The sequence below is a fragment of the Akebia trifoliata genome, chromosome 16 (assembly GCF_017979445.1).
Source record: "Akebia trifoliata isolate Shusen 1 chromosome 16, ASM1797944v1, whole genome shotgun sequence".
Classification (NCBI taxonomy): Eukaryota; Viridiplantae; Streptophyta; class Magnoliopsida; order Ranunculales; family Lardizabalaceae; genus Akebia; species Akebia trifoliata.
In genome coordinates this window covers 27949079-27973834 of record NC_141390.1, presented here as the reverse complement: position 1 = coordinate 27973834, position 24756 = coordinate 27949079, and the positions used below count along the sequence as shown (strand labels likewise).

Sequence of the window (24756 nt, the reverse complement as noted above, 5' to 3'; positions counted from 1 at the left end):
TGGAAAGACAACTGGGCTTCCATAAATGATATTGTTTAAGATAACTTAGATCCAACCGTCTAAATTTGGTGGATATATGAGATACCCTTGCACTTTCAAACTAATTATATATTACTTGACCACAGTATTATGTGAGAGACTCGTAGAAAATGACCAAAACATCATCTTCTTCAACCTCTTACCAAAAACCTTTGATTTTTCACCCCCAAACCCTTCAGCTTTAGCCTTGGGTTTTGGTAATAAAAGCATCACTTGTTCACAGGAATATTTGATTAATTACTTGATTTTTCTAATGCTTTGTCTTGTAAATTAAAGGAAAAAAGATCCTACAATAAATCTTGAACCCAAAATAATTCCATGTATATTTTTACCTCTCTTTATTATCTTTGGGGATTAATAAAAATATTATCTTAATAGATCAAAAACAACTAAAGTAGAATATTAATTAACGACCAATATAAATATGGGGGCAGCAATAGCGTACGAATAGCCGAACATTTAATGTTTGCTCAAATGTCACAAATTCATTCTACATTACATAATTATTCCTAATTAGTAATAGGGTCTGGTTCAGAGTCAACGCCTTGTGTTAGAAGTTTTGGAATGGGTTATTTTTTGTGAGGATGATCTTTATGGTGAGGAGATCATCATCACAAAAATCAGTCAAATTTGAAACTTTTAGCCCCATCAAAAGTGGTTTAAAATTGTGGATCGTCGTTTTTTAACCGTTAATTTGTAAACTATTTTTGATGGGGTTAGAAGTTTCAGATCGAGCAATCCAAAACTTTAAAGTCATATTTCATAAATATTGGCTCCCTAACGTTGGCTGTCGAATACTACTCTTACTAATAATATCAATTAAGGATAATGCCAGCAAAGGAATGAGGTATGGGTTCTGGCGATCATCTCAACTTCATATGAGTTCGATCCCGAACTTATTTAGAATATTTAATTGCATAACATATCAAGAGATATGTTGTATCTTGTGTTTAATTATGTTAAAAAAATACTAAAACCTCACAATAAAAACATCACATCAAATGGATGGCCCATATTTTTTCTTAAAATGGGCTATCCTTTAACATTATTAATTAAAAACTTAAACCTAAATCCTATATCTCAAATAAATTAAACCCAAATCAAAGACCAAAATCATAAGGAACAATACAAGTATTATTACTACTACTACTACTACCAACACTCCACTGTATTGGTTGCCCAACGAATGGATCAAACACACCAACACCATTATTATCCACCAAGTAAGAATATGGAGAAGAACCTCTCCTAACCATCATCTCATCTGCTCTCTTCTCCACTTTCTTCCTCAACTCTTCCATTGCAATCTTCATCTGTTCCAACTCATGAAACCCCATCTCATCAATTGGTGCATCCCACCAATACTCATGACCTTTCCTCAACTGTTCAATCCTCTCTCCTCTCTTCTTCTCTTCTTCTAAATGACTCAAAGCCTCCATATACTGTTGTTTATGTTGCACACGTGCACCAACATTGACCAATGGAAGACAACTAACATCCCTTTTGTTTAGAAAACGGTCAATAACTGAGTCAACACTTGGGTGACCAAAAGAGAAGGCCTTACCAGCAGGTGAAAAGACAATAATACCCACCTCTGCACCACATAGGATGCACAACTCGCTTGCCTTCTTGAATAATCCTGTACGTCTCTTAGAGAAAGTGACCTGTCTGTATGCTTGTATCTGTATCTTTTCTATTGGGATCTTTTTACGACCCATGCTTGGTTTTCTTTGTTTGACTTTGCCAGCCATTACTGTACTGGTTCAAAAGCTTCAACAAGAAGAAATAAAAGAAGAAGGAGAGTGGTGTTCGGATTCAACAGTTGAACTTGCTTTATAAATTTTTCTATATAAGGTTTTGAAATAAAATCTCTGAATATCTTTCTATTTTGATAATTCGTTGGACACTAAGTGTCAAACGTAGTTGTACAATGAAATCTTCCTTAAGAAGTTAAGTTACTTTTTTAAAATTTAATTGATGGGTTATTTAGACATTTCCCCCCACGTTTTGGTAAATATTAGAGATATACCCTTATTTCAAATTGATGACATGCACCTTGACCTAGTTATTCTTTGAGAGACAAACTTAAATGACCTAAATACGCTTACCTTCAACCTGTAGTAAAAAAGCTTTGATTTCGGGAGTGGATCCTTTGTAGTTCTTTATTCCTATAGTGTCGTTAAACGGTTGAGAGATTGCCATTTGACAAACCCAACAAAATCCCTCTATAAAAACATTAGAGTTCAGTGACCATTCATTTTCGAGATCACAATAAAAAACATCCTTGTGATTTTCTCTTCAAAAACAATAAGATTCTATGCTTTTTAACCGTCTTCATCCTTAAGATTCTACGTTCTTTAAATTTCAAACCTTGAGAATAAAATAATATTTTTTAAAAGATAATAAGATGAATTTTCTCAAAATCAATCATCTATCACATGAGTAAAAAAATTGTACTCTTGTATTTTCAATTTTAAAATTATATCTTCTTCAACCAATAAAATCTTAAAAACAAGATAGAATTTTAGAGAAGCACAAGGGAATGAAATTTTAGGTAGAAAAATTAAGGATTTTCTACCAAAGGTTAAGGAAAGGCTGACAAGGATGAATAGGTTAAAGATAATTTTCTAGAGGTTCAAGAGATTGAAGATGATGGGTTTTGGAGAGAAAATCTAAGGATTTTGATTAGAGAGATTGAAGGAAAGGTCATTTTATGTTAGTCTTTTAGACAAAACATAGGTCAAGGGGTTATATCATCAGTTTGAAAATACAAGGGTAAATCTAATATTTACCAAAAAGTTGAGGTTCCGTACAAACAGGATTGTTTCAAATCCCTAAACATAGGGATATGTTGTAATTACAAATTAGTAGGTCCCAAACATTTCCATTTTGGGAACGAGAGGATATCTTAATAACTGATAATCGCGTTGGCATTATCAAAAGAGTCGACTAGCCTTACTAAGATAACGAGGAAAAGAGGCCTCACTAAGCCTCATCCACGGTAAAAATAAAAAATAAAACCCTCGAGATTTGTCAAAAAAGTTGTCGAGATTTGTAACAAGTCTTGAGGTCTAATTTACACATCTCGAGGTCTTTTTGACGGTGATGAGGCTTAGTAAGGCCTTTTCCTCACTATTTTAGTAAGGAAGGGGTTTCTCTTACTAAAATAAGGATTATTGTCACATAGACATTCAATTTGGACCTAAAATGCCACAATGCATTCTTCCCAAAGCCTACAAATCAGAATTTTTTTTATGGTTTTTTATCCAATGGATCGTGATTTTTTTTTATAATATATATAAATACAGTTATCTTAACTAAATAAATAAATAAAAAATTATGTATCTAAGAATGTCAATGGGCTCACTATCTTCAAGAAGCAATATTTGCCGCACTCATCCAAAAAGAGAGAAGTCTTGAATTCAAGCTCTCTCGTTGGCATCCGTAGGAATGTATCCTTACTTACTTGATATGTGTAATTTGTGGGGTATTGTATGTACTCGAGAGGATTTGGGTGAGAGATATGGTGCTCTAAGAGGTTAGTTGCCTCACTCATGACAGTCGAGGCTATAGGTTTGGAACCCTTGTCATAAAAAATATTTATTCATATTCACAACACTATTCTGAACCTTTATATACGGAGCACGACACATCTTTGGGATTGGATAAGCTTTGATGACAATATAGTGTGACGATAAATTTCAACACTTACAACTACACTGGAGTTCTTTGGGGTGAAGGGGGTAAAATCGAAAAAATAATAAATTGGAAAGATATTATTAAGAAATTGAATAAAGGAGCACGAGCATCTCTTTAAGGTCAAAGGGGGTAAAATAGAAAAATTAATAAAGTTAGAAATGGTACTAATGAAAAATGGGGCAAAAGATGAAAGATAGAAATATTTGAGGGATAATATTGAAAAAGAGAGGAGAGCAAAGGAAAGATAATAAAATTAAAAGGGTGAAGAGGAAAAGAGCGTAGTCTTGACCACACTGTAGTTGGAGGGGACATTTATCCCCCTTAAATGTATCTGGAGTGCTCACAATTGTAATTTATTATATAGATATTGTCAGTTAGGCTGCGAAACACCTTACCCCTTTCCCTAGACTTGAAAAAAGAGGTTTTGTCCTCTCTGCCCTCTTCTTGCGAACATTTTATCATAAACTTTCTCCTCTTAGTCCAAAAGTTTCTCCTCTTCGTTACCTTTTGCTAGGATCAATTATGTAAGATTTGCATGAGATCTTGGTTGATCTCCCCTTCAACAAATTTTTAGTAGCCCATAAGCATCACCAAATTAACCGTGAAATCATCATCTAAGGCTCATCATCCCAAATGCATTGAGGATTCTACTTTCAAGAAGCAAATTGGTATAATCAAACCACCTTCAATATGGATATAACCGGAGTACAATGGTATATACTTTATACTAATGTTTTCAAACACTAAAGTGTGAGGCAAGGTGCTTAGTTGTCCAATGCTTCAAGGCATAAGCCTCAAAGAGTAAAACGTAATTCTCACATGCATGATATTTTTAAATAACTAACATGATGATAGCCATTGCATATTTATATATTTCAAAATTACACAATCGAATTTCAAGTTTTAATCCATAACAAAAAAATAATAATATAAAATATTATTACTCTATACTTTACCTAAATAGAAATATTTTATATTAGACTAGTTAAAAGTCTCTATAATAGCTAATAATTTTATGTTCTTTATAAAAATCTAATTGAATATTATTTTTTCACAAACTTTGTCTGTGTAATACTAAATACTACAAATTATTTATAAAATAACTTAACTCAATGATTTTCTTTGTATATATTACTATTTTGTATTCAAATTCATTTCTAAGTGTTCCAATTATATTGTGTACTAGAAATAACAAAGAAATAAAAGTAAAAAACAAAAAAACTTAGAACACCTTACTTAGATAATAAAAAATAAATAAAGAAGTAAATTAGCAAGAAAAGAATATAAAGAATGAGGAAGAAATGCATTATTTAAAAAACAAATGTGAGGTTTATGCCATTTAGGTGCCTCATGATTTGAGGCGTTAGTCTTACCTGCTTTAAGGTTTCAACCTTATACCTCTGGGCGTTCTTAATGAGCCTCATCTTGAGGTGTAAGCCTCACACACCTCTAAAAACACTGGTTTATGCTATGATTTGAATTTGTTATGAGCATTATTGCTGGAAAAAAAAAACACGATTACATTAATCATTTTGGATCAACATTGTATAATTACAAAATAATTGATAACCAAGCAATTGACATGAAAAAGAAAAATGAAATTACGTTACGGCTCTTATCCCACACTTACTTCATCGATCCTCATCTAAATTGACCCAAAATGAGGAAATAAAAAAGACAGGGTATTCCTATATCACAAATCCATCTTTTATGGTTGAGTTCTTCAATATGACGATAATGCCAGATCGGATATAGAACCCTTCCAAAGATCTGTCCGCCTCTTGTACGCCCTGAAAATACATCCAAAATCAAGAAACAAGCAATAGAGTAAGAACACTTACTAAAAGCTCAAGTCTTCCAAGTTTTAGTAAAATTGTGGGAGCTATAGTTTCTAATATTCTGTAGAAATATTTCTTTTGTTACCATTTGATTACAATTCGCACTACTCGTAATAAATGATTGAAGGACTTATTACCTCTGAGTTGGACATTACGACATTCTTTCCAATTCTTGCATTCTTGTCAATAATGCAACCGCTGCACAAATTAACATAAAGAACACTGAGAAAACAGAAACGATGCGAGAAGAATTTTAAAAATAAAAAATGGGTTGGTACCTGAGTTTTGTATTTTCTCCTATTCCAATAGGAACCCTTCCCTCGGCTAACAGTGATGCTACTTCAGCATCGGTCTCATAATAGTCAGCACCGAGCATCACTGTGTCCTGCATGTATTTTTGCCTTCAGCGTATAATTTAAATTTTGGTATGAATTATAAAAATAGCAAATATTGTGCGGGATACTCCCTAATGTGACATAAGCTCCACAATTTTAACGAATTGTCATTTCCAACACTCTGTAACACACATTATTTACACTTTTTGTTGTTCTTGAGACATACATTACAACACATGCACTCTTATGAATAGAGAGAAATTTATATATATGGAAGTATCAAGGTCTATGGACCGGAAGTATTACGTCAATATAACACAAAAGCAATGTGAAGTAGAAAATCCAGAAGTGATACAAGAGACTTAGTTGTTCATAATTATTTTAGTGATATTGTTTCAAAATATATGGTCTACCATCTACTTCTACACTTGTTGTCAACTTTTGAGGTCATGTCGCTAATCAGTCCTCTTCAAATCAACAACTCAACAATTATTTAACACACAAACTAACAGTATAATCATTAGATAATAAACACGAAATGTGACAAAAGAAATTAGAAAACCAACCTTTAAGTGCACCTTAGAGTTTATCCGAGATCGTATACCAACAACGCTGTGCTCTATGACGCAATTATTCAAAAAACTTCCATGAGATACGATCGAATCAATAATCTACAAAAGAATAAAAAAGAGGAAATATGAATCTACTGATTATAACTTTGACGGATGCATCAGATTTTGGATTAGGAAGAGGTGAAACTTTTTAAAACTACCTTGTAGCATATAAGAGCCAATAAAATCTCCATCCCTCTTGTTAGAAAATATTGCATTATTACTATATTAAAGAGGATCAACACCAAAAAAATTTGGATTTTTTAGATCTTTTACACCAATAGTCGATCTAACTAAATGGCTCCACCATCATCTTTCCTATCATCAAAAATTGCACAATAGAATCGATGCCAAAAACATCTTAATTTTTTACTAGCATAATCTTACAAAATCACTGAAAGTTGTGAATGGATCAATTTAGGTATTCCAAAAATAATAAGGCCACATTGATGTGTTGAACCCATGTCTTAAAGTTGCATCGCCGTATGTTAACCGAGTTATGTGTCCAAGCTGGCCATGTTGGCATGTTTACCATCTATAGTTACCTAAAGTTATTATTGGACAAATGTTGGAGATATAGTTTTTGGACAAAGCTCATCTAGCATCCCTTGCCTTTGCAAGCAATCATCTTGCACAATCCTGAAGCAATCTGTCTCAAGGGCATTCAAGAAAAATTAGGACACATTCAGGACAAACTAACCTTGCTGTTGTCAATCTTTGTTGGTGGTAAGTTTCTTCGTGATGTATACATCGGCTTGGTCGCATCATAAAAACTGAAGTTTGATGGCTGCAAAGTTCACAAAAAGAAAAATAAGAAACCCAACTTTTTTTTTCAGGAAAATATATAATACAATTCATAGTAATATTCTATTCGATATGTATAGCTATGGATTTTATTGAGCACTCCGCATTCATCTTGAAAGAAAATTAAGTAGTTCATACAGATAAGTAAGCAAACAAATATAGTGTAACATATTATCATTGAAAATGTAAATCAATAACTAGTACTAATGTTGTAGTTACCATGGAACAGCTTTAAAAGCATGTATAACATATATAGATATGTCAAGCTGATAGAAATTATAAATATTTTAAATACATGAAGTTTTTTTAATGTATGTTATGGTAGTTGTACAAGTTCTCAAATTTCAGGAAACATTTTTTTTTCTATTCGGAATCATTTATAATCAAAATAAACACGTTTCTCTTTTTAGAACTTCGTAAACAACAAAACTATACAGAAAGGCTAAAACTGACTGAAAACTGTCATGGATTATGAGGATGCGTTCATATAAATGAAGTCAAAATTGAATAAGAAAACTAAAGCGAGTGATGTACACGTTTAAATACTTACATGTGCAGTAAGAGCAAGGTTTGCCTCGAAAAAGGATTTAATTGTACCAATATCCTCCCAATAGTCATTAAATAGATATGCCTGAAACAAACATTTTACACATGAGTAGACTATTTAATGTATAAGCACCATATACAAGTCTAGTAAATTCTCTTGAGAAGAATGATGGGCAGTCCCACATTCACTTTTAATTTACGAGACGAACTCAAAAAAGAATTGTATTGACCTTGATGTAGAACTCCTTGACTGAGGCCGGAATTATTTCAGATCCAAAATCATTTGCAGTCGGAAACCGCCATCTGACCCAACAATGATGCATAGTTCTTAAATTTTCCAGTTTAACATTGCTTTCTAGATTTTATTCTGAAGGAATAAAAAACTAACTAATTTTCACTAATCAATTTTGGATTTTTCGTAGACATTATCTTTCACCGTCCGAAAAATATTGCAGAATACATAATTAATTTACATGATACTTACCTTAGAAGATTCAACAATATCTCCTTCTTAAAGACATAAACTCCCATGGAAGCGATGTATGGTTTCTTTTCTGCTTCTGTTTTCGGAAGCCCCAAAACTGTAGTGTCTACTTCCTAAAACGTGTCGTAAATGTAATTAGTACACCCACTCAAAACTGCTTCAAACACACAAAATAGATTTGAAAAGGAATCATGAAACATATATTTAATTACCATTGCTTTCAAATCTGCACCCCTGGGTTTTTCACTAAATGAAAGGACTCTTCCTTTATTATCTATCTTCATTAAACCAAAATCCGATGCACGTCTGTAATGAAGATTGAAAGAGAACTCTAATAGTTAATTTGTTTTTACAAATCATTGAACCTTAGTTACACAAAATAATATAGAAATCTATTATATCAAGTAAAAGAAACTGTAAATAAAGACTTAAAAAAAAAAGAGTGAGAGGTCATCCCACCATTTATGATTTTAATTAGTAGCTAAATTTAGAGTTTAACTGATTTTAATTAGGTTTTTTACAAATTCTCTACTCCCATACTTGTCCCAAAAAAAAAAAAAAAAAACTCAAGAGACCAGAACTTCAATAATGTAGCATTGTTATAAAGTACCTGCCATCCATAGGCAGACTGGAAATTGTAATATCAGCACCACTTTGACGATGACTCTGAAAATGAAACAAAGAAAGTTCAAATTTCCAAAATACATATTTGGAGTGTACGTAACGAATTTCAGTGAAACAACGATAAATGCACGAAATTCCCAACCTGAATAAAGTCCATATAGTCCATTCGATACAGATGATCTCCAGAGAGAATCACCACATCTTCAATATCCTTATTTCGGGCATCCTACATAATGGAAGTAAATTGTATCGAAATCATTCAAATTTGATAATTCAAAATTCAGGATTTGCATAAAAAGTAATCAACAGAGCATGGATGGTCTTCTAGACCACAATTCATAGTAGATTATATTTTATGGTCTTGAGTGGTTTGGTGATTTGGATGGTCTTCTAGACCACCTATTACTCGTATTCTTCGTTCTCTTGGTTTAAAATATTTACATTTATCAAAAAAAAAGATAGCCCACATGCCTAATTATTCTCGGAGATATCCCACGAGCCCAAGCATCAGTATAGTGAAAACATACAAGAAACAAATAAGACTAGGGGATGAAGAAAGATTTGGATGTGAAATTTTATTAGTGTCTCCATCTATAGAATCATTCATCATATTCATACATACAACATAACGACTCGTCATATAATTAAAAAGCATATATGAAACACTTGCTCCTTTTTGTAAGATTGCAAAGAACTTCTACAACTAAGTGAAACATCTCATAATTCTAACACTCTAAATGGTTTCATCCAAATAGAGTAACTCACATTGACAACTTAGAAGCAATCAAATACCTCGAAAAGCCAATGAAACTGTCGAACGGCATCCGCAGTCCCTTGAAACCACATTTTACCCAATTCTCCAGGAGTCTGAGTGGCTGCCAAAACCTGATATAAGAGAGAAAAAAAAACTTGTTGGTAATTTATTTGTAAAATGTACTATACATCAAAGTTTGAGATGCTAACATCTAGTTTGATTAGAAAAAGTTGCTGAAACTATTATGCTCATCTCGCCCTTTTGTTAACCAACCAACTACTCCAAAAGACCTATCTGATGGAGAGGGGGTGAACTATCAATATAAGAGGGTCATGGGACTTAATTAGGGTATGACATACCCGAGAGTGGGGAAAATACCACTCAGCACTCCACCTTATCCATAAGGGTGGAAAGAATTAAACCCATTGTTAGCATAGTCCCATATCGTTTGGGTACTCTTGGGTTGTGCAATGTATAAAGTAGGGGGCAACCCTCTCCTTGCAAGACAGTATTCAAGGATGAGTTAGGCCTATGGGCTTTAACATGGTATCAAAGCAAGTGCACCTCAGGGAAGGATCGGGTTAGCATCTTCAGTTCTGGCGTTGTGGGGGAGTGTTACCATAGTCGCACATCGTCGGGGTATTCTTGGGTTGTGCAATGTATAAAGGAGGAGCAACCTTCTCCTTGCAAAACGATTTTCAATGATGAGTTAGGCACATGGGCTTTAACACTAGTGACATGTATGAACCTTGTGCTCTAATACCATCTTAACCAACCAACAACTCCAGTAGACCAATCTAATCTATTGGAGAGGAGGAGAATTATGAATATAAGAGGGTCACAAGGAATAACTAGGGTATGATAAACCCGAGATAGAAAAAATTTACACTCAACACCTTCCATGATCATTCCCTTCTATAAACACACAAAAAAATGTGTACATTGTTGGAAATTGGGAAGTAGTTAGTTATGTTTGCAGTCCTTATAAAAGCAACTTTCAGTAGTGAAAGCTATTAAACCCTAGACTTCAACCATATTACATCAAATTAAGATATACCTCAACAAAACCATCTCCAAAGTTTATTCCATTGCCAAAGTTGTAGGCACGTGCGAGGTGCCTGTTAAGTGATGCAGAGTTGTATTGAGTGAGAATGTATATTTTATTGATTCTACTGTTTATGCAATTGCTCATCGGCACATCGATCAGTCTATATGATCCTCCAATAGGAACCTGTGGAAGGAAAAATTGAGATTTAACACAATAATTAATGGATGGCCATGATTTAAAGAAAAAATGGAAATATTATGAAATCATGGAAATGTTGAAAAATTTTTGTGTAAGTAACATGATTTTTAAACTCGTCCGAGACCGAGACGTATTGCATGAGTTAACTCGGTATCAGAGATGAACGAGACCAACTCACAAAGTCATTTTTTGATCGAGTTTTACGTCTCACAATGTAATTTTGTGAGTTATCTCACGAGACATCTCAAACGTATCGGAAAACTCGTCCGAGACAACTCTGTATCAGAGCTAAACGAGACGAGACGCGATACTAAGTTTAAAAACCATGGTAGGTAATTGAATGCTATTTTTCTCTTGAAATTTGAATTTCAAACCACACCAGTTGGGGTCATAGGAACACAGAAATTTAATACAACCCGGCCCCTACGTTTGATCCTAAAACTTACGCTATTTGCCTCGGGATACACAAGCAAAAGACTTATGATTATACGTATCCCAAGGCATATGATCTATGGTTCTGTGATGAGGGCATGGTCAAAGGGGGTGTCAGAAAATCATTATTCTTTTTGATATATATAAGTTTTTTTTTTTTTTTCCCTATATTTTATAACTGAATTTTAAAAAGATTTTGGAATTCCAATAGACTTTGATATTTTAGCAGTCATCGTTATTGATGCGCAATCCAATAATCACCATTTTAAAAATCTTTTTCACCAATCAATCAGATTATTAGAATCTGTGCGCATGAGAGAGAGATTTACAGCAGGTTTGGCTCTTCGCTTGGTAAGGGGAAAGAGACGAGTGCCAGCTCCACCTCCTAGTATTATGGCGACAACTGTCCGTGGGTCCCTCCTCTCCAGCTCCAAGTCTCTTAACTACACCAATAAACAGCAAGTTAGATACACAAACCACAAAGTCAAAACATTGGACAATTTCAGCGGTACATAAGTCTGATTGTGTGATGACCCATGGATGACTGGCCCTGATTAATGATTTAATGCCCTCTTAAATGGCGTGGTGGGTGCCCAATAGCTCCACAGATCTAAAAGTGAGGGTCCCCCTAAAGGACAATCAAGTATCACCAAGTGGCTAAGCCCATGTTTCAACACGTGGCTTTCTAACTCTTATCTCTATCAAAATTTTGATCATGTTAGATGGCCCTTGAGATTTGTACTGTACAAACAGAGGATCATCAATGGTATAAATATGGACCTTAGGCCCACGTTGCTAGGGGAGAAGGCTAATAATTTAATTGATTGTTTGCTTACAGACCAACACCGTTTTAACATGTGGCATTGATGATATAAGTAATAATAAGAGAATTTTTCTCTCTCCTACCTATAGTGAAAAATCAAAATTTCCTCGTAAGATCACCGTGTGGCATTTAAAAATATGATCTAATATAACAATGTTGTAGAGGATGAAATTCTATTAATTTTAAAATTAAAAAAAAAAAATCATTTTTTGCCATTCTATTTTAATTTTAAATTTGGGTGCTCGATAATCGTCATTTTTTAACATCATTGATCAAATTTGAATTTTTTTTTTTTTTTTACCATGAGATTTTTCATGAAATCTAGAAGGTTGTGGTGTTCAATTGTCAATATGATATGTTATGTGGATTTCACGATACCTTTTAAGATTTGAAATCTAAAAATTAAGGTTTCTAGGCAATGAACGTGCGAACAGGAGAGAGAAATTTCTCTCTTGTTACTTATGTCATCAGCACCACATGTCAAATAGGTGTTGGGCTATGAGCAAACAATCACACCTAACCATTTCATCTTCAGGGCAACTTCGTCTTTACACAATTTATAAATCATATATACTAAATTTATTTAAGATTTAAATGAAAAATTGTCCTTTCTTTAAGAGGAATTAAGATTAAGAGATTGTGTTACTAATATAGTGAAGACCATTATTTATGATATAGACATCTTTATTGAACCACGTAAATTTTGGTGTTTTTGTGTTTTATTCATTTTCTTTATATATTATCACGCTTAATTGTGGATGGAATTTCTTACCTTTATCCTATATCTCTCAAGAGTCGTGATAATCTGACTCCCCCATGCTCTCCTGGTGTGACATGTGCATAGAACCATAGATTTTTCCTTAGAACGCACAAGTGCACATTTCCGTAAACATGTCAGTTGTGTATCTCGAGAAGAAAAATTCAATGGTTCTATCCACATGCCAAGCAAGGAGAGTAAAGGGGAGTCAGAAAATCATTTTTCATCTCTCAAACAAGCATCAATAGATTAATGCTAAGATCTTGACTGTCCATTTGGCAAAAATAGTAAAATACCCATTGAAGAGAGAGAGAGATGACCTTAGACTCAACAGCAATATTAGTAGCAATAGACATGCACACATAATGGCTTCTAGTCAGCTTAGTGTTAAGCTTGTGATGAAGTTGAGTCAGCTTCAACTTCTTCCCCATCAACTCTCCATTACAGAACTTCACTACAGCCTTTCCTTTCCTGCCAGCCAATCCAGTGCTGCCACATAAGTTACGGGTGGTGGCCGATACAGAGATCCTTCCCTCTGTTGACAATGCCATTTCCACAAAAAATTGAGGAGAAAATTGGAATTTATAGTTCTTCCACTGAGAGCTGTAATATAGAGATAGAAAAGTAGAGGGTGTAATGTGGGCTTATTTGGAGTGCTTTCGAATTAAGAATTTGGCCACGTTATCCAAAACCAATACCATCCACGAGTTTCGACATTTGTGTGGCCATTCAAACAAAAGCATGAAATTACATAAAACTCCCTAGAATTGGTCTAAAATTTGGAATCAAGGAATATCCTTAAGGTTGCAAAATTGGGGATATGACATCTCAAAGGTCAAACGCAGGATGAATCAAATTGTTTGTTGATCATAAATTCATAATTGTGGTTTGTGGGAGAAAGTCTAATAAGATCTTGTACAATTTTTTAAAAAGTCTCTGATCTCAAGTTGCCATGTGTAATCATTCTTTATCTCAGGAATTTCTTATTAAAAACACTCTGATAATCAAGCTAATAAATAATCTCGTAAAGTTTCAAGGAATTTTTTTTTGAGAAAATCCCATGCCTAACGCACTTTGTAGTCTTCGGTTTTTTTATTTTTATGTTTTATATTATGGGGTCTATTCAACATCATTAGCTCGTCCTATTAGGATAACTAACAACTCTAATCAACCGGTAATGATTGCAAATGCCTGAGTGGCATATTCCGTAAATTGCACTAGGCATGATTAGTCCATGCCTTTTTAATGTCAAAATTAATTTGCTCACCCACTAAGGATTTTGGGATACTTGTTATCTAGACTTTTCATAGTTAGATTCCGAGGTATATGTTGCGGCACATTCCACATTCAATGAGTGGATGGTGCCAACCACATTGCGTTGAGAATCAGACATTTTTGTGTTTGGCTCGTCACTCTTGATCATTTTTCATGGGGACTCGACTCCTTACTTCTTGTGTTATCTTGGGATCCCTATTTTTGTTTTGGGGGGGCATTCAAATAACTAAGGCCAAGAGTCGGAATGACTTTGGGACTCATATCTCGAAGATCCACATGTAGTGAACAAATTATCAAACTCCTTCATTTCTACCTTGTCGTTCAATTCTTAGCCATTTTTCATAGGGTCCGACTCCTTGCATTACATTGGGTTCCCTATTTATTTATTTATTTTTGTTAAGAAGGCATCTAGTGACCTAAGGCCAAAAGTCGACGAGATGACAAAAGGACTCACAAGTTCCACTTTGTGTGAAGGAATAACCATTCATGTTGATTTTGATGTCTAATGAGAGAGAGTATTGTTGAATTTGACACATTTTTGTGGGCCTAGATTACAGATGGAGTATAAAATGGCTAAGTTCCAAGTCCAAGGAAGCCCATATCATAAGAAACGACTAAGAAGATGCCATGAACACTTATAAATATTGTTTATTAGGTTAAACTTTTGATACACCTCGTCGTGGTCACAACTCGAATGCAACTGAATTTAATAAAATCAGCTCAGCTTCAGATGTGGCCAGCTTAACTAGAGTTATTAAGCTGACCTCAGTGGAGTTGGTCAGTCAAACTCGGGAGAGTGGACCCAGTCTGAGGCCAACTTGATCTTGCCCAGTCCAATCCAACCCGAGCTCAATCCAAAATATTTATGCCAAATGCACGAAAATCTCAAATATACATCGTGATCGTGCGTTAGAATTAATGAAACAAAATAAAAACAAAAAAAATACACAAGAAAAAAACTCTTAAGGATCAAATTTCTTTAAAAAAAATGTGAATTTGATATGCCCTAGATTGATGTTTATAGACATGGTGAAGCTCTAGAAATAGAAAAAGAGAGAATGAGCGGTGTTGGTTTGATTGATTGATACATTTGACTCTATCGACCTCTTTGGTCAATCTCTTATAAAACTTGGCGAGTCAATATGATTGACAGTCGCCTTATGATATGATAGTGATCAATCTTAAGCCAACTAGTGATGAGTAGAGTTTTGAAATGAGCCAAAACATAAAATAGGGTTTTGATGGGCACACGGTGCTCATCTCCATTAAAAATGGGGTGATTTAGACATACCACATGAAATTCCAAACAAATCACATATTCCTCAACCTTGGTCTTATATGATAGACTGGTGAAAAATTATGTAATTGCCCTCGTCTTCAATCTCTAGCAAAAACTCTTGATTTTTCATCATCAAGATTTCATCTCGTTTAGCCTTCAAATTCTATGAAAATGATAGGATTTTAATTGAAGATAATATATTTTTTAGTAGAAAAAAATCAAACATTCTTTACAACAGGGGAGGAGCCAGGATTTTCTTGTAGTGGGACAAACTATGGTTAGTTGTATAGTTGAAGAATTTGAAGATGAATGGTTTTAGGGAGAAATTCAAAGATGTTTTTATTAGAAATTGAAGAAAAGGATATTTAGGTCATTTTCAATTGGTATATGAAAAGGCCAGTCAAAAGGCAATGTCATCAACACAAAATTGAAGGGAAGGGGGGATGGGAATTGGAGGGAGGTGAGGGTGTGGGGGCAAATGGGGAGAGAGGTGAGGGAATGGGGACAAATGGGGCATGTAATTAGTTGAAAATATAGGTGTGTCTCAAAGTTTTGTGGGGGTAATTGCCCCCACCAGCTCTTTAATTAGTAGCTTGGCCCATGCTGGACAAAAGGTTAAACATGAGATTGAAGACAAGGTAACACAAGTTAAGAAAGAATTAATTCTAGAAGTTGAAGATAAAACACCAAGGTCAATGACTATGTCATTAGTTTAAAATCACAAGAGTACTTCAAATCTCGAAAGATAAACTAAATCGAAAAAAATCACTTAAATTTCACTCGTAAACGTGGATCTGTGTACAGAATCATGGATCTTTTTCCTTGGGATCACCAAGACCTGGAGGGATATCTCTAAAGAATAATGATGAATGCACGTAGTTTTGGTTCGCGGCTAACATGGCAAGGGCACAGTATCGCACATCTTTTTCTATGTATCCCGATGAAAAAGATATATGATTTTGTGCCCTTGCCACGTCGGCCGCATACCCATTCATCACGACTCGTTTCCAAATCATACTCCAACTTTGAAGAGTTAAGTCCAACCTTTGGAAATACATCATTGTTATAGAATTAGAAATTTATGTGGAAAAAGTATCCAAATCGAGCGGTTAGAATTCTCCAATCAAATTAAATTTAGGTATAAAAGTCCATCAAGAGGTGAGCCTGGTGTTAAGCGATTGTGCTGGTTGAATGGTGATTGAGTAAAAGCTTTTTCAGCCGACAACTCTTTGAATCAAACTTTGGACCACCTGAAAGCTGCTTCAAACATAAGCAAGACACACTGAAAAGCGTACAATAATAAATAATATAAAATTCCAGTGCTTTCGTCATACACTTCATGTTTTGGACAATATTTAAGATGCCCCCATATTTTCAAACAGATGGCAAGCCCCCTTGAACTTGATCTTCTTTTATAGATTAATGCTAAATGACCTAAATAATCTTCAACCTCTACACAAAAAACTCTTATTTTTCTCCCCAAATAGCTTTAGTCCCCCTTCCCCTCTCAAAATTTCATTATATTCTACTTCTGTAAAAATCCTATTTTACCCAGAAATTTAAAGTTTGAAGTAGACAATTTTAAGGTGAGTCATTCTAGAGTGACTCCACTCAACACTTAGTCGACGTGGCAATTTGTAGATAATTATAGAATTCTTTCCCCCAAGATACAAAGAAATATGTGTGTGTGTGTGTGTGTGCGCGCGCGCTCGCGCACATGCATTGCCCCATCAGCATAATGTTGAGCAAAGCTTCTTAGGAAGTCCCTTTAGGATTTTACTTTTAAGGATGAAGATGACTAGTATTTTTTAGGGGAAAATCAAGGGTGTTGAGACAAGGCTATGTAGGGCATTTTCTATTAGTCTAACACCAAAGACTGAGTTCAAGGGGGCATTTCATTGGAGAATATGATCAGTTTGAAAATATAAGGGTATCTCAAATATTCTCCAAAATGTGGAGGGGTATGAGTAAATCACCCATAAAATATACTTGAAAAAGTAGTGTTCTTCCCATTTCTCGTATCTTGTTCTAGTCATTCTTCACCACCCTGCCTCCTTGATTCAAGAACAATGGCTTCTCTTCGCCTTCATCTCCTCCTTTTGCTTCTTCAAGTTATTCTGTTGTTCTCTCACCCTGTCAAATCTGATGGTAAACATTCTTCTATTTCTCTTGTTTAATTTGCAGATCCTTTTGTGGAATGGGTTGTCTTCTTCTTCATGTTTTTTCCAGCAATTTTTGTGATTTATATGTTATATAGTGATTTGGGTAATGGGTTCTTTCTATTTTTGAGTTTTATGAAAATGGGTTTTTTTTTCTCTTTTTGGAAGATCTTGGGTTCTTGAGTATTTATGGAAACCAATTTGAGAGAAGATTTGAATACATATGTAAGAAAATGGGTGTAAAACTGTAAATGGTGGGTCAAAAAATGATATATTTATCTACAATTCAACTAGATTTCCTCTTATAAATTGTTGTTGATCCATATCTATGTTGGTTTGGTATTTGTGTGTGATTTATGATTCACCTTATTTGCAAAACTGATCTGCTGAAAAAAAAAATGATCGATTGGTTAATTGTTAAAGGGGAAAAAATATGGGGATTTTTCTTTTGCCCCATTTAGTGGATTTGGGAATTCTCTCTTCACTATAAACGAGACACATCATCTTTAATAGCTTATAATAGATCGGATCGATGATTGTACAAGAGATTAGTTGCATTGTCTCCATGATATGGGATTTTTTTGGGGGAGGGGCAAGTCGATCCATAGATTTAACCCTAGATCCAGAATCTAATAGTCCTAGATTCTAGATTCCATTTAGTGAAAAATGAAGAAAGCGAAGAATAATGAAGAGCAAGGAAAATATTACTATGTCAACCCAAAACAACATCCCGTAGTGCCATTCAATGCAAATCTGTAAATATGTCATCCCCATTCTGTTGTGGAGACCCATTTCAGAGCCCCAAAAATATTGTAGATTTCCAATAGTCTTTAAGTTCAATATTGGCTAAAGATTAAGATCAAAGGATTTAGCTCATTAGAGATTTCACATCTTTCCTTTTGAGATTGCAAGCTATCGACAATGATGCCCATTGATCACTAAAGTGATCAAATGGGCTTTCTCTGAAACATTATTTTCTTTTAAATAAACAAGTGACATGTTGTTGAACCTTTTGTATTTATTTCCGTAACATGACCTTCCCTTTTTCTTTGTTCTTGATAAAATTTCTGCTAAAAAGAATAATATATAATTGTAGCATATCTACATTTTTAATCTAAGGACTGAAAGAGTATCTCCATCTTTGCTTGTACCGATGATTCCTAGTTATGTGTAATTTCCATTGCTGTAAATTAATAGAGTACAGAAATTAGTTCTATTCTTGCTTAGATTCTTCAGAAACTATACTATTGAGATGGTTCAGTTCCATATACCATCTCTTTAGAGAGAAATTGTTATGGAGTTTTTTATTCTTGCGTGAGAACTATTTATTTTTTTTGGTCTTTCTCTGGGTTTTAACGCAGTTTTTGGTCTCACCGTTCTCCTACAGATGAGGAGGAGAATCTTCTTCAAGGTATTAATAAATACCGTACATCCTTAAATCTCACAGCTCTTACAGAGAACAACAATGCAGGGTGCTTCGCAGATGAAATTGCTGATCAATTCAAGAACCAACCCTGTACCAACACCACCGGTGCCAACACTGTCCCGGGCACAGAGACCCAATTCTCTAACTACCCTAACCTTCTAGCCAAATGCCATCTCAACATAACAAACACTAAAGATGGTGTTCTAATGCCTGCTTGTGTTCCCAACTTGGACCCAAATCTCGTATTGTCAAACTTCACAGAATCACAGTATTCTGGAAATCTTAACGACACCAAATATACTGGTGTTGGGATTGGTTCGGAAGGTAATTGGATTGTTGTTGTTCTGAGCACAAACACGTCCGAGGGAAGCTTTGTGCAAGACAATGCAGCTGGTTTGGTTCCCAAGGTCAGCCTGACATACCACTTGCTGCCTCTGTTGTTGGGTTTCTTTCTTGTTTTGTTGAGCTGAAGTACATGTTTAAGTAATCTTGACGATGCAGATTTTAAGTTGTACACCCCACTTGAGTTTTGGGTTGTTAGATGAGAATTGAAAACTAATTACATACGGTTATTTCATTTCTTGTTACATCAATTTAACTTCAAATCATCATTTTTATTGAGGTAGTGCACATGCTTTAGCACCCAAAAATTAGTACTGTAGAATGGATCTTAACCACCTCAAAGATGCATTCATTTGATTTCCCCCATCACTTCTCTCAACTAGAGCATGAAATGGGTAGATCGGATCCCAAGATCACTCTGATCCAAACCCGTGTTTTTATGAATTTGGATGCTTAAAATGAGATCCAAAATAAAGCATTTTGGATATCCCAGGATATTTGACTCAAGTTGGATTTGGGTTGGGTTCAAATAATGTGTTTAGATAGTGAACCAGATCTGGGTTTGGGTGTTACAGTAGGAGTGTTGGATCTGACTAGAACCTTATGATAAAGTAATTTTGTAACAAATTGTGTGACTAGACCTGAATGGAAACCCATGGATCAGGTTTAGATTTGCACCACATGGATTGGTGAAGTTTAAATACTGCAATGTGGATCCATTCAGAATTAATGTTGATCTCTGAAGCCGAACCTTTACTTACAAATCATGTTAAACAAGTAATTTATAACCTGTCACAGACCATAAGGACAGCCTCCCTGAAAATTTGGCAAGTACTGTTAAGCAAGGCCATGTTTCATTATAAGTTCCAAGTTGTGCGGCAGAGTGGATTCAAAGAGGTATGATATTTGCTACTTACTAGGCTTTAGAGAAACTGAAGATGTGGAGGAAGATGAGTCAGAATGGAGAAATGGTACTCATTTTGCCAACCCCCAATAATTGGGATAAGGTGTAGACGATGATCAGTGTTAATGGGTTAGTGAGTGAATTTAGAGATGAATTGTGCATTTTTCTTCCCAAGAGAGTTCATTATTGGTGGAAGAACTGATTATGATGAATAATAGATGCTTGAACTCAGAATAGTTACTGCCCAAATGAAGTTGAATCATACAACCAAAAAATGTGAACTACAAGCTCATATCTACTACGTATGCAAGAAATCGTGAGGGAACAACAGCCTTCTCACTCTTCCGGTGATGGTGGCTTGAAAACTAGGCCTTTGATTGTATGCTTACATTGAAACCTGAAACAAGAACCAGATGTATCACTAAACAAGCATAAGAATTACTTAAAAAGGGATAATTTATTATTTTTTGTGCTAGTGACCTGGTATTAATCTGTTTGATTGGTAATGTAACAAAGAAACTCTAGAAGAATTTGACCATACAAGAGAAACAAGGTGACTGCCCAAGTCTCAATTACAATTACATCATGCAGGCCCCACAGTAGTTTACACCGTAAAGGGTTGATAGTAAATACGAAGCACAACAAACTGATATTGAAAGTGTAGAAGAGCGAGCATGATATTTCATAGATATTCAAATAAAAGAAAATCGAAGACAGAACTCAGCAATTCTAAATAGAAAGCAAGATGTTTAAGATATCTACATACCAGATCAAATCACTTGAGGTGGAACCTTGCAAACTAAGGGAGTTATTGGACTGAGAAGCCTGATGCGAACCATCCATATCCTGACCTCGAACCTTAATATGTAATCTGAACGGAACTATCTGCAATAGAAAATGCAGTATTATTGAAAACTGGGGGCATGGAAAACAGATACATGCACACAATGCATATTGCACTCATAAATTCAACCATGCATTAAGCTTTTATTTCATCCACATAAATGCATGAATCCAAATATAATATGACGTTGTACCCTTCAATTCATCATATAAGGAGGATTGCCATTATGTACATTCAGAAGTATAAGAAAACTTTGTTGGTTACTGTGGAGGACACGGGATGCACATCAAGTGATGAGACCTAACATTTGATGGGTCCAACTGGGAAATTTCTTGGTCAAAAGTTCACATTCTTTAGTACAATAATAAGAAAAATAAATGCACTATTGAAAAGAAGTAAGTCCATGAACCCAATGCTTATGATCAGAAGATGGAGTTGATTTCACAAAATTAGTGTCACAGGTTGGTACCAGCAGAATGTCAAGTCTCTCAAGAACTATCTATCAAGGTTGTTGAGTGATGCAACTCGGCCACCAACAAACCAGTATGACTAAGCACCAAATCGGTCAAGTCAACCTGAGTGCCTAACATGGTTTCTAATGTACCACAAGTGCTCTCATTACAAACATGTGTACTTATTAGCTTCGATCCTCGAAAGAACATTGATACCTTCTGGGCTTAGACCCATAAGCTCAATTGGTTTGACACTTTGCAATAGCAACTTTGAGGTCGTGGGTTCACGTCCAGCTTACCCATCAAAAAATAAATAAATAAATAATATAAAAAAAAAAAACATTGATACCTTCTTGCTGTATCTGAAGTCACGTTTGGGAAGAAAATGGAGTGGCAGATTGAATGTAGTAGGAGCTTTTACCATAAGAAACAACTTTGTAGGACCTATAGAAAATTACAAGAATTAACACACTATAGAGTAAATTCAAATCCATGAAAATAAAATTCAGAGATAAGATATCCGTAGTTGAGTACCTCCATAGGAAACAGATCCTGCCCCATTAGAGATCAGTGCACGGATAGCCTGACCACAAAACATCAAATTTTAGTCACAAAAAGTTACTTTCGATGAAACCTAAAATATGTATAACAGAGAGAACCTTTCGGGAAAGAGCCTCGGCAGCTTTACTTTTAGTATAGCCCTTTGTGCTTTCGGGAACAGCCCTTCCATGTGAAAAGAACATCTCGTAAACATGTTGAGGTCGTATAGGACTCGCTCCAAGCACTAAGATGACTTCCTCGATACCATGGATCTCGTTGAGCATCAGTTGAAGAGCAGTAAGGATACTAGAGACAGAATTCATCAACTTCTCTAGTCTCCTTATTCCATGTTTCACCTCTCTCATTCTCCCTTTGTCCTTTCTTCGAGAAGATGCTGTTACTTCCGTTTGTGTTACATGCGACTCCTAAAACTTATAGTTCTTAGGATGAAGAAGCCAGAGACCATAGTCAAAATTCTATAATAATGCAGAAATGAGAAAATTATCTTCGCTCAGCTAACATACCAAATCTTTATATTCTGTCTGCATTTCATCAAATTCAAGACAGAGGTCCTGTAAAATGCTGCAAATAATAACAAACATCGGACACCACTATGAATAATGAAACAACCCCACACATGAATACAAGCTTAATTTAATTTATACTAGGAGACAACCTCATGGGCACCAGCCGATTTTTACAGCACTGTCTGATGAAATTGTACATGTATTTTGGTGGGTAAGATAGTAATGAACCATTAACCTTACGATTTCCTTGAATTACATTACCCAATTGAGCTACATTTCAAGCCTGAAAATTGTGAATTTTTTATAATGCAACTACATTGAAGTTCTTGGGCAAAGGGATGGTTTTGAGTACTTCTAGTATTTGTTTGAGAAACAAACTTATCCCAAAATTCAGTTAGAAATTAAGTATAGTTTAAGAATAATTATTTCAACATAAATCACATCAACAGTGGAATTCAAACAAAAAACTAGTTACTAGCAATCATCAAGCTACAATTTCATGTTATTTTTGATAAAATTCAATCAATTGGACAATCCTCAGAAACTAATTTAATTCTTCAAAAGCTTGAGCGCCGGATTTCCATTTAGGGCCAAAAAAATATGATTTTTTTCCTTTTTTTTTTTTTTTTTTCATACGCAGAGACCGTTTGCGTTCAAAACAGGCCTTAAGATCTAGTCGAATCGAAGGGAAAAAAAAACACAAAAAAAACTCTCAATTTCATTTCCAAGAAACCTCTAAATGTAACAATCGGACAGGTTTAAGCACTCACGCAACTTAATAACTCAGAATCGATGAAACTCTGGAGATTTCACTCCAAAAACCTAAACCAGATCAATTAGAAACCATTACTCGTGACAATGTAGGATGAAAATTAGGGTTAGGGTTTAAAAGGGCTACTTACGCAGGGATTTGTTGGTGCATGTAGAGGACGAAAGAGATTATCTCTTTGACCAAATGAAAGATTACGGATCTCTCCAGTGTTTCTGCGGCTGTATCGATCTCTATACACTCCATCTCTGATCTTCCTTCACCTTCTCTAGCTTGCATTCTCGAAGAGTCGAAGATCACTCTGTAAAATAGATGAAATGTGAGCTCCTCTCCACTTTTTTGAATTTGAAATTGGTACCGTTTTTATTGTTCCCTCTCTAGTCTCTACTAGTATTTTCCTTTGGAGAAATTTGATTTCAGTATTTTACTGGAGAATCCCAAACTTAAATAGTATTTATAAATTCAACCCTGAAGTGGAAAAAATTCTCCCCAAAACTTATTTTTTAAACTTCGTTACAAATAAAAGTTTATATTTACAAAATCACGAGTTTTTAAATGACAGAAATACCCATCATTTGTATGTAGTAGGTAAATGTATAACTATAATGTCCAATGGTATGGGGGCACAAAATATCAAACACCATTAAAATGGTATACTATTCAATATGCCTATGCAAGTATGATCGATGGGATTGACTTTCTTCTTTCTTAGTGTTGCACACCAAATAAAGAAAACCACCTTCGAAGGAACTTTCTAACTCCACACCTCATTTGACGAAAATATAGAATCAACAATCAATAAGGACTCGTAGAACAAACTCACTGAAAAGGTCTCTGAGTAACTATCTTCCCAACAATGGCCATATTTAACCTAATTGAAAATCCTCACACCATCAAGGCATTGAAGAAGAATTGACACTTCCCGATCATTTATGTTCCTTCTAAAATCGAGATTCCAGCCAATAGCTCTCTCATCATCTCTCAAAAAGACATTTACTGGTATCCCCTTCTCTGAAGATAACCCAAACAACTAAGAAAACCTTGTCATAAGTGGTGTCTTCCTACACCAAACATCTTCCCAAAAACGCACTTTCTCCCGAGCTTATCATGAATCTTATTCTCTTACGGATTTTCGAAAGAACTTTAAGGATTCATTTCCAAACTCCACAACCATACAATAGTCTTGTTTCCTTCACTTTCCCACTCAAAAGGTTCTACTCCAAATTTCACCTCCACCACTTTTCGTC

The 24756-nt window shown here is 34.9% G+C and overlaps 3 protein-coding genes and 1 pseudogene across 3 annotated transcripts; 1 reads left to right on the top strand and 3 right to left on the bottom strand.

The window, feature by feature from the left end:
* Nucleotides 1-1021: 1021 nt before the first annotated feature.
* LOC147383228 (agamous-like MADS-box protein AGL61 pseudogene) lies at nucleotides 1022-2498 on the bottom strand (annotated as a pseudogene).
* Nucleotides 2499-5238: 2740 nt separating this feature from the next.
* Nucleotides 5239-13627, bottom strand: APL1 (ADP glucose pyrophosphorylase large subunit 1). The gene is made up of 15 exons (XM_086428856.1): nucleotides 13313-13627; nucleotides 11742-11855; nucleotides 10792-10965; nucleotides 9773-9865; nucleotides 9123-9206; nucleotides 8967-9022; nucleotides 8569-8662; nucleotides 8357-8469; nucleotides 8103-8175; nucleotides 7877-7957; nucleotides 7223-7309; nucleotides 6478-6582; nucleotides 5855-5961; nucleotides 5714-5774; nucleotides 5239-5528 (listed from the first exon to the last, which is right to left on the bottom strand). The coding sequence occupies exons 1-15, from the start codon at nucleotides 13541-13543 to the stop codon at nucleotides 5427-5429; spliced, it is 1575 nt and encodes a 524-aa protein (XP_086284982.1). The 5' UTR covers nucleotides 13544-13627; the 3' UTR covers nucleotides 5239-5426.
* Nucleotides 13628-17534: 3907 nt separating this feature from the next.
* On the top strand, nucleotides 17535-19708 carry LOC147383226 (putative GPI-anchored protein At3g06035). The gene is made up of 2 exons (XM_086427559.1): nucleotides 17535-17694; nucleotides 19093-19708. Exons 1-2 carry the CDS (start codon nucleotides 17616-17618, stop codon nucleotides 19599-19601), a joined length of 588 nt encoding a protein of 195 aa, XP_086283685.1. The 5' UTR covers nucleotides 17535-17615; the 3' UTR covers nucleotides 19602-19708.
* A 142-nt stretch (nucleotides 19709-19850) lies between these two features.
* Nucleotides 19851-23884, bottom strand: LOC147383225 (non-structural protein). Its single transcript, XM_086427558.1, has 7 exons — nucleotides 23643-23884; nucleotides 22738-22795; nucleotides 22333-22638; nucleotides 22208-22256; nucleotides 22023-22117; nucleotides 21144-21262; nucleotides 19851-20774 (listed from the first exon to the last, which is right to left on the bottom strand). Exons 1-7 carry the CDS (start codon nucleotides 23786-23788, stop codon nucleotides 20714-20716), a joined length of 834 nt encoding a protein of 277 aa, XP_086283684.1. The 5' UTR covers nucleotides 23789-23884; the 3' UTR covers nucleotides 19851-20713.
* Between the last annotated feature and the right edge of the window lie 872 nt (nucleotides 23885-24756).